Raw genomic sequence first — 13,389 nt, 5'->3', positions numbered from 1 at the left:
AACGCATAAGTAAAAAGGGTTTAACTCAGTTCAGAATGTTTTACACAGCTTTTCTTTAGCCAATCACTTGTGTGTGATTTATTAAAATAGACAGCTTTTTATGTCCTCTTGTTTAATGTCTTCTGGTCTTTATAAGAAGACAGCTTTTTTTCTTTCTTTTTTTTTTAAAAAAATTTTAGATTTATCTTCTTCACTTTCCAACGACTTTCCTTCCTACACATCCAAAACCTCTTTCTTTCTTATCGTACTACTTACACATCCATTTTTTTTTTCTTTTTAATACAAAATACATTTATAATAAAAGTACGTCATTCATTATAATTTTTTTTTTTTTTTGGGTTAAAAGCTCTTTGTATAAATCATGATAATTATTCCTTTATAACTTTGTTTGTTATAACTTATAACACAATGATAAACCTTTGATTTATGCCCTTGTGCTACGATTATCTTTGGTTTTTGTTTATGCAATTTTGTTTTACCCACGCTATAATTAAACTATATACAGATAATTAGAGTGATATGATATCATTATTCTCCTTTAAGAAAAAAAAGAATTATTTAGTTTTTATTAAATAAAAAATTAAATGTCTGTGCAACACCTAATTAAGTTTCAACTCTGTATCTGTATAAATAAAGGCATGTTTCTATGGGCAAATTCTCATTCACTCGGACCAACTTGTGACCGAAGAAAGCAAATTAAGACTTAAGTCTCTCTACGCACCCAACCAGCCCCTTTTGGTCTGTATCTTCGTCTTCGTTCAGACAACTTCAAACTCTTCTCTTAATGGATTGTTCTTCGTTTCTCGATCTCAACACCAATCCTTTCCCTGAAATGCTTCCGGTGAGTCCCTCCGGATTTCGTCTGAATCTAAGTTCATTTTATTCTTTTGTTTCCCATTCAGTTTCTGTGGTAACTAATTCATGGGGTTCGTTTCGTATTTCAGAAGAAGGAGGCCTCGGTTTCGGCTTCCACTCATTTTAAAAGGAAATGGTTGGAGCAAGACGAGGTTAGTTCTTTCGTCGAACACTTGGTGTGCGTGTTGTTACCTTCGACACTTGACTTTTTGATTCATTTACTGTAAATTCATCACTATGATCGATGACGATGAGTCACACTTGTTGGAACAAGTTTTCAGCTTTTAATGATTCTTTTTTTTTAACTCCCACCGATCAATTAAGATGGATCTGAATTTGTAACTCTGGGTATTTCTTATATACAGTATTGTGTCGAAATTAATCAGTGATGATGATAATTTGACAATCAATTCGTTGTTTGGGGAACATTAGTAATTGGATCTTTATTATGTTGATGAACAGAGCGCAAGTGAGTTAAGAGAGGAGCTAAATAGAGTTAACTCAGAGAACAAGAAGCTAAATGAGATGCTAGCTACGGTCCATGAGAACTACTGCGCACTACGTCATCAGTTGGAGAAGCTTCAGAGTCGACAGAGCCCTGAGATCAGTCAGACCGAACAACCGATAAAGAAGAGAAAACAAGACCCGGATGAGTTCTTAGGCTTTCCCATTGGACTCAGTAGTGGAAAAACTGAGAACAGCTCCAGCAATGATGATCAACAGCAGCAATACGAGCAGAAAAATCAGCTTATCTCATGCAAAAGACCAGTCACTGATAGCTTCAACAAAGCCAAGGTTTCGACTGTCTACGTGCCTACTGATACATCGGACACAAGCTTGGTAAGCGATTTTGTCTAAATCTTTTGATTAGAGAGACATGTTTTAAGGGAACTTTGTCTTTGAATATTTTCCTAGAGGCATGGGGGTTTGTGGATGTTTAATGAGAGTGTTGTTTTGCAGACAGTAAAAGATGGATACCAATGGAGGAAATACGGACAAAAGGTTACAAGAGATAACCCCTCACCTAGAGCTTACTTTAGATGCTCATTTGCGCCGTCTTGTCCAGTCAAGAAGAAGGTAATTTGACACACTTTGAGTTGGATATCTTTAGCAACATTTGTAATAGTTTCAGCTGTCTAAATGAGCTGTGGTTTGTGGTGTTGCTGTTCAGGTACAACGCAGCGCAGAGGATCCGTCTTTACTGGTAGCAACATACGAAGGAACGCATAACCACTTGGGTCCAAACGCTTCCGAATGTGATGCTACAAGCCAGGGTGGGTCAAGCACTGTGACTTTGGATCTAGTCCATGGTAGTCATAGATTAGCTTTGGAGAAGAACGAAAGGAATACGATGCAAGATGTTCTGGTTCAACAAATGGCGTCCTCATTAACTAAAGATTCAAAATTTACAGCTGCCCTTGCTGCTGCAATATCTGGGAGGTTGATGGAGCAATCTAGAACATGAAAGTTCCAGTGAATGTTTTGTTTGTTTATCATCCCTGGGAAAAGAATGAGTTTTTCCTCTTTTTCTGAATCGTATCTTTCGATCAGGAGATTAAAAAAGAAAATGTAAACTTTAGTCTTTAGTGTACATAAACATTATAAGTACATGAAATCACAAGTGTATTTGAGAAAATTTAAATGTTGGTAATAGTTAGATGAACATTGATTCGTCTGAATTTATGAAAATCTTGTCCCATAGAAACATATGAATTGAATGCTTTATGACTGCAAAATAATTGCAAATAGTGTTTAAGAAGGGTCACCATAAATTTCAATCACAATTGTTCTCAATTATTTGGGATTTGGAGTCACTAGAGACTAAGAGGCTGTATTTGTTTAAAGTTATAAAACCTTTGCTTTACTTAGTTTGTCATACTATATAGTATATCCTTTTAATATTTGTGATTTTTTTAAGTTGGTAGGCATTACAATGATTGAGAAAAAAGAAGCAATGATTGAAGAAGAAGATTTCTACAAACGAAAAAATTCAAAAATGAGGACAAAATCAAGTTTCCCTCCACACATGACTCTGCAACTCTCGTGATTCTCATTTATTTCCTCTCCCCATCTGTTCATCGCTCTCTGTTACGACTCCGTCCCACCATTATCAATGTCAACCCGATCTCGGTCCCTCCTACCTTTTAAATCTCGTCTCTTGTTCCAGACCCACAAATCCATGAGCACTCGTTTCTGTTTTCTCTTGGCTTTTCAATGGAAGCCAATGGTCACTCGCGGCGGAGGAGGGGGGATGGGTGCACTGTCGTGGAGTGTTATACGCCTCGGAAGGTCGTGGGCAGGTGGCTTTCTGGGTTGAGAAGTTCCAAGGGGAAGAGAGAGATAGGAGAAGAAGATGAAACCAGAGGATACGAATTACCGCCCATAAGATGTTCGACGAAACGCCTGAACCAAAATACGCAGGAGACTAATAGATTTGGTGAGAAGTTTGTATTTTTCTTCTTCCTACGCTTTTACTTCTCTGGAATTATAATACTAATGAGCAAGAGTATTCAACTGTAGGATTGACTTTAGAATTTGACATTGCATTGAAGGGGTTGGATTTCTTAGGGATTGTCTTTGGTGGGTTATGTTTATACACTTATACTTGATTTTGCTTTTTGCAGAATCACAGAGCAGAGAAGCACCTTTAGAAATGGGAATTGGTTCCTTTTTACTCTATCTTGTTGTTGCAAGCAAAACTGAGCTTGACAAGATGACAAACCTGCGAATGGAGATGGAGATGTTTCTTCTAAATGCAAAAGAAGAACTACAGAAGAAAGAACTACAGGCAAATCCACCTATGTCTTCGAATGAAACAAGCGGCTACCAGTTGTCTCCTCAAGAATTCTCGAATCTTGCGTCATCCATTTTCCAAGAGTCATCGACGAGCGTTCTTCAAGAGGAGTACACAGAATTCGAGGTCTCAAAACCCGAGGATCACTATCGAGGACCAGACCGCAACTCAAAACTTCAGGCTGAGGTAGGTAGGTTGCCTCTGGATGAAAAAGCAGAGAATAGACACACAAAGTATCAGATTCTGAGAGAAGGCAAACTTAAAGTATCCCAAAAAAAACCTCTTTTGTCTTCTTACATTTCCTTTGAACCTTTTAAGCAACTATGAAACAGGTTCTTTATTTCTAAGACTTGTAGTTCTTTTGGTCTTGTAGGGCAATGAGGTAGGGATGGTGGTTACCGATGAACGATATGGAGTGTGTCCATTTGAACTAGAGAAAAAACTGCATGAACTACTGGAGACAAGGCAACAAGAAGAGTTACTGAAGCTTGAGACTGCTCTGAGTCGTGTTGAACGTAGACTTCAAGAGAAAGAAACAGAGATTTCATGGTGGAAAGATGCAGCCCGCCTGCTTGCTCAGCGTGTTCCTGAGTCTTCTCGATCTGGACTAGAATGGTGCAACCCAGACTCTTCCACATGTTCAGAACGATCTGTTCCAAGATCTTATAAAGCATGCTCTAAACACCGCACCAGTTTTTCTAGATGATGAATCCTTTAAGTGTTTAGTGTCTAGAATTTCTGTTATAGCGTTTGTCTGAAGTGTTCTTAAACGATTATGTGAAGTTCGCTTGTAGTTAAACAAGTTGCCACTGTCCCTGTTTTGGTGCATGTATGCTACCTAAATATCACTACTCAGGGTAGGAATTGCACTCTTTCTGTATTCAATCAAGCTTATTTTATAATTCTACACTATGGCCTTCAACATTATAATGGAATCTTCTCACAGAAGATGAACAAACAAATTATCACAGGACAGTTATAGAAACTTGACACTCCTAATTAAGAAGATAAATTGCACCCAAGGGTATAAACAGAGTTTGACAGCAAAAGGTCACTGCATGGATCTCATTTAAGCATAGACCGGTGGAATCCTTTATTGCAGGTAAGGAGTATCAGTAGATTCCTCAGAAGAACGGCTCTCGTTGGGCTGTTGGAAGCTTCAGCTCAGAATCTAAACCATCAATCTCTGTAACAGGCGAGAAGTAGCAATCCACCATGTCTTTGCTAACGTCTTCCAGGCGTGGAGGATCCCACTGCAAAAAAAATTGGAAAAAAAGAAAAAGTTCTCATAAAGTAAAACCTGGAACATGAACATAAGCAAAAGGAGTTCCAAACGTCTAGTTTTAAGGCTAATCTTTTGTACGCACCTTTGGAGCAAAGTCTTTGTCCACCAAACGGGCTCGAATTCCCTAGCAACAGCAAAAAAATTCAGTATATGCATATAATAATGCTTTAATTGAGGGGCCGGTGATGGATTTTACCTCACAAAAGTCGCCAGAGACTGTCTTTGCAACTCCACAACGAGATATACGGTATTCGCGTGTGAGACACTGATCAAGAGTTTGGAATCTACCTTCTCGTACCTAAGAATAGAAGAAATCTTAAGTATCAGAAAAATGAGATGCTTTTGGAGAAAGGGAAGAAGAAACTTAAAGGACTCACAGATTGCAAAGTAATCTTTAAGCTCAAAGGTGAAGCGTCTTTGATTTGTCTGAGAGTTTTCTTGCACCATTCATTGCAAGAACTAGCAGCCTCATTTTCCTGAGCCATGGGTAAACAAAAAAGTTTAGAACTTGACAAACTCTCAAGCCAGGCCAATGAAGAGTGCTCAATTAAATCATGTCATGCATACACTAGAAAATTATCTCTTACCATAGCCTCAATGATTTCTTCAACTGTATCAAGCCCAAAATATCTATCAATCATCTCAATCCTGACAAAATAACTTTCTGGTTACACGATGGTGGGACATTCAAAGAGATTTGAAGACACAGAGACTAGGTAAGAGATTTACTTGTGCAGTACACTGCTATTGTCAGGGTAAACAAGATCACCATATTGAGCAAGAGAATCCTCAATGACGGTAGGATCATCGCTCAACAGTTTACCAATCCTCTCTTCGATCAACGGAAGTCTCTGCCACAACAACTAACATAAGGAACGCATTTAAGAGGAATAATCAAAACATGAGACAAGGTACGAAAATTGCATCAAACCGCATTTAAGCAATAGTGGGTGGCAAGACCACATGCTATCATATCGACACCATTAAGTTTCTGCCCTGTTAGAGCCAAGTATTCCCCTGAACAAGAAAACACCGCTTCAGAAAACCAAAACGTTGCATTTAAACATTTGTATGCCAGTCAGATTCTGATCTAGAATTTGACCATCATTTTACTACTTAGATATGCATAGAATATGATCTAGTGAAGACATCAGCCAAAGGTAACGTTCACCTAAATAACCAGGAAGTCGTGAAAGGTAATAGGAAGCTCCTGCATCAGGATGAAAACCAATTTGGACCTCTGGATGGGCCAACACCTGCATACGCACAGTTCTTCAGAACACCTTTAGCACCAAAAGTTTCAAAGTTTCGCGAGAAGGGACCGTTTACACAAAGAGAAAGGTGCTACTGATAACTGACTAAGACAACAGCATATTTAATATACACAGATAATGGTGTGAACACCAGCTGATAGATTTAACTTATTTTCTTGAGTGACTGTAGGACCTTGTAAACCAGCCAATAGAATCTATTTCTTTTATTACAGCGTCCACCCACACTAAAAACCAATGATTTGTAATAATAAATCGAGCCACATACAGTTTTATCTGTAGCCACGCGAAACATCCCTGGAATTGAAATTCCACCACCACAACCCATAGTTACACCATCCATTATAGCTATCTGCAGTAAGATAAAACTCTTTAGGTATAAGAGCAGAAAAAGAAAAAATCAAATAGTAAAACCGTTGCATCTTATCTCCCAAAATCAACTTCATATATTGTTGAGTGGAGCAAATAAAGCTGGTTCTAGCTCTTTCTAATCACTTGTGGTCATTCAAACCAATCCCATTTAGTATTAACACATATCATCTACAGAAAGTCTACGAATCTCACATTTGGTTTCAAATATGTTCCTTGGAGGTATACAAACTTGTACAAGTTCTCGAGAAAAAGATTACATTCTTCAGTATTCCCTGTCCAAAAAAAAGTGGCAATCTATTAGCAATTCTTCTCAGTAACTTCACCAGATTAAGCTGGTGAAAGGGATATGGAATAGCTAGCCCTGAACCTCAAAAAAAACTTTCCAGGTATCTAACAATGAAAAAAACTAGAAGATATGGACCTTCATTGACCGAGTGATAAAGAGGCAAGACATCTGCACCAGAACAGAACGTTTTGCCGCTACCCTTCAGGGAAATAATCAACGAATCCCAAAAGAACACATGAGAGAATGTTGTATAACCATGTACCAAAAGAACACATGATCTATTGAGCATTTGCAACGAATCTCATAACTGAAACTAGAGAAAGTATCATACCTTCATCAAAACAAAGGAAATAGCTGGGTTCTCTTCCCATGATTCGTATAGCCTAGTTAACCGACTTACCTAAAAAGGACGAACAAACATTGATGCAAAACTAAAAAATCCAAAATGAGCTCAGGAAACCAGACTTGAAAATCCAAGAAGAATACAATGCTAAAGACAATACCATAGGGGCAGAAAGAGCATTGAGAGAAGAGGGGCTATTGAGAATGGCAGCTCTTGATTTAGCTTTTCCTTCCACCAGTACCTTCAATTACAGCAACATCCACACTTAGATATCTCTCAAATTGAAATTTTTTTTTAAAAAGGAAGTAGATTTCATTTACACTTGCGGAAAATCAAATGATGAGATTCCCCATTTACGATCAAATAAGATAAAATGTTCAAGAGTTACACAAACAGACTATGAAATCAAGCACATTTAGGGAAGATCCAAAACTAAGAAGAAGAAGATAACAAAAATAACCTGGTCTTCAATATCGGCATCTGATGCGGAATAGTTTGGGAGAGCAGAAAAGTTTCTTCCATAATAAACGGACCGAACCCATTGTAAGGGTTCAGTCACTCTCCTCAAAGCTTTCACTGTTTGCATCTCTCTCACTCTCTCTGTGTCGCTCCGTCGAGAAGACGTCTCTGTGTTCCGAGGGTTTTGGGTTTTGGCTCTCAACTTATGGCCGGCGGCGATTCCTAGCCGTCAGATCAGATTACTCGACAATGGAAATGAACGTAAGATCACTTATTGGCCCTAGATTGAGCCCATAAGGCCCAATATATCACACCTCAATGTCCCACTTCATAACTTAGATCTGTTTTTGGATTATAGAAAGCAAATAGAAGAATGTTAACAATGTTCAAGAATAAAATCATATCGAAACACTATCCACTTCCGCATCCGAAACATAAGTACATAACGAATGTTTAGTTGATGATGTTGCAAGGATTAATAAAACATTACGATGTTCTCAACTACCAAATAATACTGTTAACAAATCTTTACGACTAAAGAAACACAGAACACAACTTCATCAGTTTTAATATAAACTACCACAAACCCTAAAACCACTTATAAATACGTTACAGCCATTAATAGCTTCACTTTACAAATTTTGATTCTCCCCACTGCTTTTTCACGATATGGAATGTCTGCGGCGGCGGGAAGACGAGCTTGACGACTTTGCCGGTGGACTTTGCGAGCTTCCAGACGAAACCTCAGAGCTCTTGTTGCTACTCTCTCCTTTTCCCGGCCATATCTTCTCAAAGATCCTCCTTGACCTCGATGGCATCAGCTGTGCGCCACCACCACTCCTCGTGCTCTTGCTTCCTCTGCTTTTCTTGCTCAGCTCCACCTTCTTTGCCACTTTTTGTCCTTTGTTCTCTTCTGTCTTCTCAACCGGCGATTGCGACGAAGCTGCAACAGACGCGACTGGGCTATGATTTGCTCGGAGCTGCTCAAAGTAAAGAACTTGTACCACCACTCGCAATGGAAGTCGCTCGTTCTGTGCAGCGTGAGTTGATGCCTCGTTCGTCAGTTTCCTCACGTCCATTAGCCCGCAAAGTCTCTTCTTTTCGGATTTCGTTAGTTCCGGATGTTCCTACAAAAACCAACTTCACAGATTATTAAATTGTCCGGAAAGTTACATTCTTTCCAGAAACAAGAACGTCTGAAAATGTTCTTATATACATACCTTCATGAAAGTGTCAATGGCTTTGTAGAGACCATCGTGAATCGGCCTAGCTGATTCGGGTATTAGCTCAGATAACTCGACGAAGCTAGAGAGCGTAAGATCAGAGCAATGTGCGAGATAAGCGTCAATCAATCTTCCTACGCTCAACAAAATCCCGTTTCCTAAAACAAACTCCTTGTACCGATCATCTTCAGACACACGTTTCTCATCAGCCATGAACTGATCAACAATCCGATGGACTAATTCTACTTCGTGGATCAGCAAATCCTTAACCGAGGCCTCATGCAGCTTCAAGCTCACGTTTTCAACCAAGTCTTCTTGCACAGTCCCATCAGCTCCAACCAAAATAGAAACTTTAAGGAGTTTCAGCAAGAAGCTGCAAGAAGAGTAGCTCATCGCTCTGTTTACTCTTGGCAACAAGAAAACAACAGTCTCAACAAGATGTTTGTTTGAAGAAGCTTCTGCTGTTAAAGACTCCATAGATTCTGGTAACCACCTTGCAACATAGTATCTAAGTGCTTCAGCAATTACACCATTGTTCATCCTTCCACTCGATTTCACAACGCTCATCACCCGCTCAAACATATCAATATCAAGCTCACATACATCTTCGACCCACCAATCTTTTGGAATCACATTCTCTTCTCTCTTCTCCCGATGATACTCGACTATCTTATCAGGTCCAGATAACTTCCTGTTGTGTGTATAAGACCAAGTGATCGTCTCAGGATTCACCAATATCTTAGCTGAAACAGAATCCATGCATCTACATACAAGCTTCAGATCTTCAGACCAAGGAAGGAGAGATCTAGTTGTCTGAAGCACAATGATTGAGTCTTTCCAGCTTCTGAATATGCCAGAATTAAGGAAAACCTCAATCTTGTATATGAGATTACCGCGATCAGCATCTTCAGTCATTTCAAGATACTCAGCTGCACATCGCACAGCGGTTATGTTGTAAGCATTGAGCGTAACTGTCATGCCATAGCAAAACTTTGCACAGATCTCAAACGCTTTGTGTCCTCCAGGCATGTCTAGTATAGTGATCACATTGGTTTCTTCTTCACTTGCCTCAATAACCAGTCTCTGCATCCGATTGCTCTTCGATAGCAGCGGGAACTGAAAATGTAACATTACAGCATAAGAAATACATCTTGCATTACAATTGTACCACTTAAGAATCCATCAGTAACAACTTCTGGTGTTAGCATTACAAAACTGTACCTTGTGGAGGTGAAATGTGACATCGCCAACATGAATAGTAACATCGCTGTCTAGATCCGAAACAGCATACCTGTGGGGAAGATATTAATGGTCAGATAAACATTGAGACCAAGAGCACAATCATCTTAAATAAGAACTCTACAGATTAAGTAGTTAAAACTCCTTTCTTGAACATTTTAGATGTTAAGTCTCAAATACCTAGATAATCATTACTTTTAACAAAGAAACAAGATTCTTAGCCTAGTTTAGAATATCCAGATGTCATAACTTGGAAGAGATGTCTTATATATTTACAGAAACAAAGCACAAGTAACAAAAGTAAAGAGAGATTCTTCACTTTCTAAATTAGAAGAAGACTCATAATCATCATTCCCTTTTGCTTTCCACTCTTTGATCTTACAAATCAGGACCACAAAACAACAACACATAAACAAAGACAGATCATCTAATGGATGGACCACTCCTGAAACTCATATACCCCATTTACTGTTACTTCTCTAGCCTTTTTCTTTGTGGTATTTCCCGCAAAAAAAAAAATGATGAGTGAAACCAATCACAATAATGGTGATGATGATGAAAAACTTATCCTAGTTTTATATTTCTAAAATCAAAACCAGATAAATTCTAACTGGTAAACACTAAGCAGCAGAGGTTAAGCACTTCTTGACTAAGTTAGCTATCTCTCTATTCGCATTGAGCAAATGAGAATTTCTAAGAGACATCACTGAGTTCCCTTCTATAACAGTTTTCTGTTCAAAAGGATAGATACCAAGAGAGTTTGGACTAAAGAGGGGACACATGCTTCTAGAAACCCCAACAAGAACCAGACAGAGGCAAAACATGTGGAGAAAATAAATGAATAGAAACCAGAACAGAACAAAAACACAGAGAACAAAAAACAGTAGAAGTTCTATTTGACCCATGAAAAAAAAGATAAGAGAATAAAAAACAAAGATAAAAAAGTCATTAAAAATGTGCTTACTTGACGAATTTGCCATCGGATTCAAATGTATCAGGCTTAGACCCTAACTTCATGAACTTCATCTTTCTTCGTCTTGATAACCAAAAAAGAACACACCTTTTAGTTTGTCTCTGAAGCAGGTTTGAGTTGTATACTCTCTCTATCTATCTATCCGTTTCGAACCGATCACATAAAAGGAGAACCACAGAAGGAAAAGAAGAAGAAAAGGCAGAAAAGATTGTTGCTTAATGTTGAGGTGGTGTTGGAAGAGGGAGAGACCATTAATGGAAATGGGATGTAAGAAAGGAGACAAGAGAAACCAAACCCATGTTTTGCCTCACTATCCTTTTGCAAGAAACCAAACTCCCTCGGACAACGGGATCTTTTTCTCCCATCTCAACTAACCATTTACTAACAGCATTTATTGACTCTCTCAATGCGAACAGAGAACAGAGAACACCATTAAAAAGTTTCAAACTTTTTCCCTTTCTTTTAAAAAAAAATTCAACTTTTCTTTCCAAGAAAATGAAAAAGCCTCAGAAAGATAATCCCATCGTCATAATCACACACATACACAGAGAGAGAAAACAAAGAAAAGCAAAAACCCAAATGGCGTAAGAGAGAGAGAGAGATGGAAGAAGTGCTTTTGTCTTTGAGAGAGTAATACAGGAAGAGAGAGAGAGAGGAGAGAGAGAGAGGAGAGAGAGAGAGAAGTAAAGGAGGAAGAGGAGAGAGATGAAATCAGTCGCCGCCAATGCTTTTAAAGCGGGGACTGATCCGCTGGGAGATCTTCTCTTTCCCTCTTCTTCTTCTTCTTCTTCTCTGCTTGGCTCAAATCTCAATGAAAGTGTATTAATTTTTATACATATTTTTTTATGAATTGTATAGTACTACTGTAGGAACTCTTTTAAGCTTTGCTCGGGAAGGGATGAGAGGAATAATGATGATTTATTTTCGGTCTGACGAAGTTGTCTCTCCTATAATCCTACTCCAACCAAAATATTTTTTCATATTTATTCTAAGGAAGGAAAAGTGAAAAATTGAAAGAGGGGGAACAAGAGAGAAAAAAGAGAGTGGGAATCTAGCTTGCAAATATTCTAAATTAGCCAGCTAAGTTGTTTGAATGTTACTACTAATTAACAACTGTTTTATCTCTTTCTTTATTTTAATTTTGTAATCACTTCCTTTATTCTTTACGTCTTTTAAGTTTAATGCGTGTTTATGTGTATACTGTTAAGAAAGAGATTGAAGGGGTAAAATCTATGTTCATTCTATTGATAACCAGAAAGTATATATAGGGATACAAATATGGTGAATAGACTAATGGGCCTATAATGGGCATCCACTAAATCATTCATAACACTCCCTCTTGGATGTCCATTAGAATCGAATAGTTGTAAATGCGCAAAACATGCTGCCTCATTAAAAACCTTACCAGGAAAACCCAGTGGGAAAAACCATGGTTAAGGGAAAAAGAGTGCAGCGCGCATTTACTCCCCCTGATGAGTGCATCCGTCAAGATCCTTGAGACGACGTAATCCAAGAAGACGAACTAATTTCTTGAAAGTTGCAGTTGGAAGAGCCTTGGTGAATAAATCAGCCAGATTATCGCTTGAACGAATCTTTAGAACATTAACATCCCCATTCTTCTGAAGCTCATGTGTGAAGAAGAACTTTGGGAGGATATGCTTTGTTCTATCACCTTTAATGTATCCTTCTTTTAGTTGTGCGATGCATGCAGCATTGTCTTCATACATAATTGTTGGAGTTTCTTTTCCCTCAGATATACCACAATCTTTCTTTATATGCTGAACGACGGACCGCAACCATACACATTCGCGACTGGCTTCATGGATAGCTAGAATCTCTGCATGGTTAGAAGAAGTGGCTGCAATGGTTTGCTTCATAGATCGCCAAGCGATGGCAGTACCACCACATGAGAATATATATCCTGTTTGTGATCGACCATTATGAGGATCAGATAAGTATCCTGCATCTGCAAAACCAATCAAATCTCCTTTGGCTTGGTTAGAAAAGAATAAACCCATGTCTTTCGTTCCATTGAGGTAACGAAGTATATGTTTAATCCCATTCCAGTGCCTTCGAGTTGGGCATGAGCTAAACCTTGCCAGTAAATTTACTGCAAAAGATATATCAGGTCTTGTATGACAAGCAAGATACATCAATGCTCCAATAGCACTTAAGTATGGTACTTCTGGACCAAGGATTTTCTCATTCTCTTTCTTAGGGGCGAATGGGTCTTTATCCACATCAACTGGCCTTACAACCATTGGGCTGCTCAACGGATGTGCTTGATCC

General features: G+C 38.6%; 4 protein-coding genes across 5 annotated transcripts; 2 read left to right on the top strand and 2 right to left on the bottom strand.

Moving 5' to 3' along the window:
* Window positions 1–654: 654 nt before the first annotated feature.
* LOC17879262 (WRKY transcription factor 18) lies at window positions 655–2,544 on the top strand. The gene is made up of 5 exons (XM_006284133.2): window positions 655–841; window positions 945–1,007; window positions 1,318–1,695; window positions 1,816–1,932; window positions 2,027–2,544. Exons 1-5 carry the CDS (start codon window positions 785–787, stop codon window positions 2,318–2,320), a joined length of 909 nt encoding a protein of 302 aa, XP_006284195.1. The 5' UTR covers window positions 655–784; the 3' UTR covers window positions 2,321–2,544.
* Window positions 2,545–2,800: 256 nt separating this feature from the next.
* LOC17878523 (protein POLAR LOCALIZATION DURING ASYMMETRIC DIVISION AND REDISTRIBUTION) lies at window positions 2,801–4,423 on the top strand. 2 transcript variants are annotated; one of them, XM_006285265.2, is made up of 3 exons: window positions 2,801–3,292; window positions 3,480–3,913; window positions 4,023–4,423. In XM_006285265.2, the coding sequence occupies exons 1-3, from the start codon at window positions 3,070–3,072 to the stop codon at window positions 4,353–4,355; spliced, it is 990 nt and encodes a 329-aa protein (XP_006285327.1). In that variant the 5' UTR covers window positions 2,801–3,069; the 3' UTR covers window positions 4,356–4,423. The 2 variants fall into 2 exon arrangements, with proteins under 2 accessions (XP_006285327.1, XP_023633968.1); XM_023778200.1 differs by having other exon boundaries at window positions 2,802–3,292; window positions 3,480–3,835.
* An 88-nt stretch (window positions 4,424–4,511) lies between these two features.
* Window positions 4,512–7,910, bottom strand: LOC17878396 (3-hydroxyisobutyryl-CoA hydrolase-like protein 2, mitochondrial). Its single transcript, XM_006282550.2, has 14 exons — window positions 7,667–7,910; window positions 7,367–7,447; window positions 7,195–7,263; window positions 6,999–7,062; window positions 6,770–6,849; window positions 6,474–6,557; window positions 6,106–6,190; window positions 5,866–5,951; window positions 5,664–5,785; window positions 5,522–5,582; window positions 5,312–5,410; window positions 5,131–5,232; window positions 5,017–5,058; window positions 4,512–4,902 (listed from the first exon to the last, which is right to left on the bottom strand). Exons 1-14 carry the CDS (start codon window positions 7,790–7,792, stop codon window positions 4,774–4,776), a joined length of 1,230 nt encoding a protein of 409 aa, XP_006282612.2. The 5' UTR covers window positions 7,793–7,910; the 3' UTR covers window positions 4,512–4,773.
* A 219-nt stretch (window positions 7,911–8,129) lies between these two features.
* LOC17877517 (BTB/POZ domain-containing protein NPY1) lies at window positions 8,130–12,086 on the bottom strand. The gene is made up of 4 exons (XM_006283358.2): window positions 11,092–12,086; window positions 10,110–10,179; window positions 8,886–10,004; window positions 8,130–8,792 (listed from the first exon to the last, which is right to left on the bottom strand). The coding sequence occupies exons 1-4, from the start codon at window positions 11,151–11,153 to the stop codon at window positions 8,328–8,330; spliced, it is 1,716 nt and encodes a 571-aa protein (XP_006283420.1). The 5' UTR covers window positions 11,154–12,086; the 3' UTR covers window positions 8,130–8,327.
* Between the last annotated feature and the right edge of the window lie 1,303 nt (window positions 12,087–13,389).

The sequence above is a fragment of the Capsella rubella genome, unplaced genomic scaffold (assembly GCF_000375325.1).
Source record: "Capsella rubella cultivar Monte Gargano unplaced genomic scaffold, Caprub1_0 scaffold_7, whole genome shotgun sequence".
Taxonomy (NCBI): domain Eukaryota; kingdom Viridiplantae; phylum Streptophyta; class Magnoliopsida; order Brassicales; family Brassicaceae; genus Capsella; species Capsella rubella.
The sequence above is the reverse complement of the archived record's forward strand: the minus strand, read 5'-3'. Positions and strand labels throughout refer to the sequence as shown.

Excerpts from the sequence above, each read along its gene's own strand:
- LOC17878396 (XM_006282550.2), bottom strand. The coding sequence starts at position 7,792 with ATGCAAACAGTGAAAGCTTTGAGGAGAGTGACTGAACCCTTACAATGG. Across the intron at positions 7,448-7,666 it reads ATGCCGATATTGAAGACCAG|GTACTGGTGGAAGGAAAAGC; the intron begins GTTATTTTTGTT and ends CTGTAATTGAAG. Across the intron at positions 5,583-5,663 it reads AATAGCAGTGTACTGCACAA|GATTGAGATGATTGATAGAT; the intron begins GTAAATCTCTTA and ends TTATTTTGTCAG.
- LOC17877517 (XM_006283358.2), bottom strand. The coding sequence starts at position 11,153 with ATGAAGTTCATGAAGTTAGGGTCTAAGCCTGATACATTTGAATCCGAT. Across the intron at positions 10,005-10,109 it reads TCACATTTCACCTCCACAAG|TTCCCGCTGCTATCGAAGAG; the intron begins GTACAGTTTTGT and ends TTACATTTTCAG. Across the intron at positions 8,793-8,885 it reads CCATTGACACTTTCATGAAG|GAACATCCGGAACTAACGAA; the intron begins GTATGTATATAA and ends TGGTTTTTGTAG.
- LOC17878523 (XM_006285265.2), top strand. The coding sequence starts at position 3,070 with ATGGAAGCCAATGGTCACTCGCGGCGGAGGAGGGGGGATGGGTGCACT. Across the intron at positions 3,293-3,479 it reads GCAGGAGACTAATAGATTTG|AATCACAGAGCAGAGAAGCA; the intron begins GTGAGAAGTTTG and ends TGCTTTTTGCAG. Across the intron at positions 3,914-4,022 it reads TGAGAGAAGGCAAACTTAAA|GGCAATGAGGTAGGGATGGT; the intron begins GTATCCCAAAAA and ends TTGGTCTTGTAG.
- LOC17879262 (XM_006284133.2), top strand. The coding sequence starts at position 785 with ATGGATTGTTCTTCGTTTCTCGATCTCAACACCAATCCTTTCCCTGAA. Across the intron at positions 842-944 it reads CTTTCCCTGAAATGCTTCCG|AAGAAGGAGGCCTCGGTTTC; the intron begins GTGAGTCCCTCC and ends TTCGTATTTCAG. Across the intron at positions 1,696-1,815 it reads ATACATCGGACACAAGCTTG|ACAGTAAAAGATGGATACCA; the intron begins GTAAGCGATTTT and ends GTTGTTTTGCAG.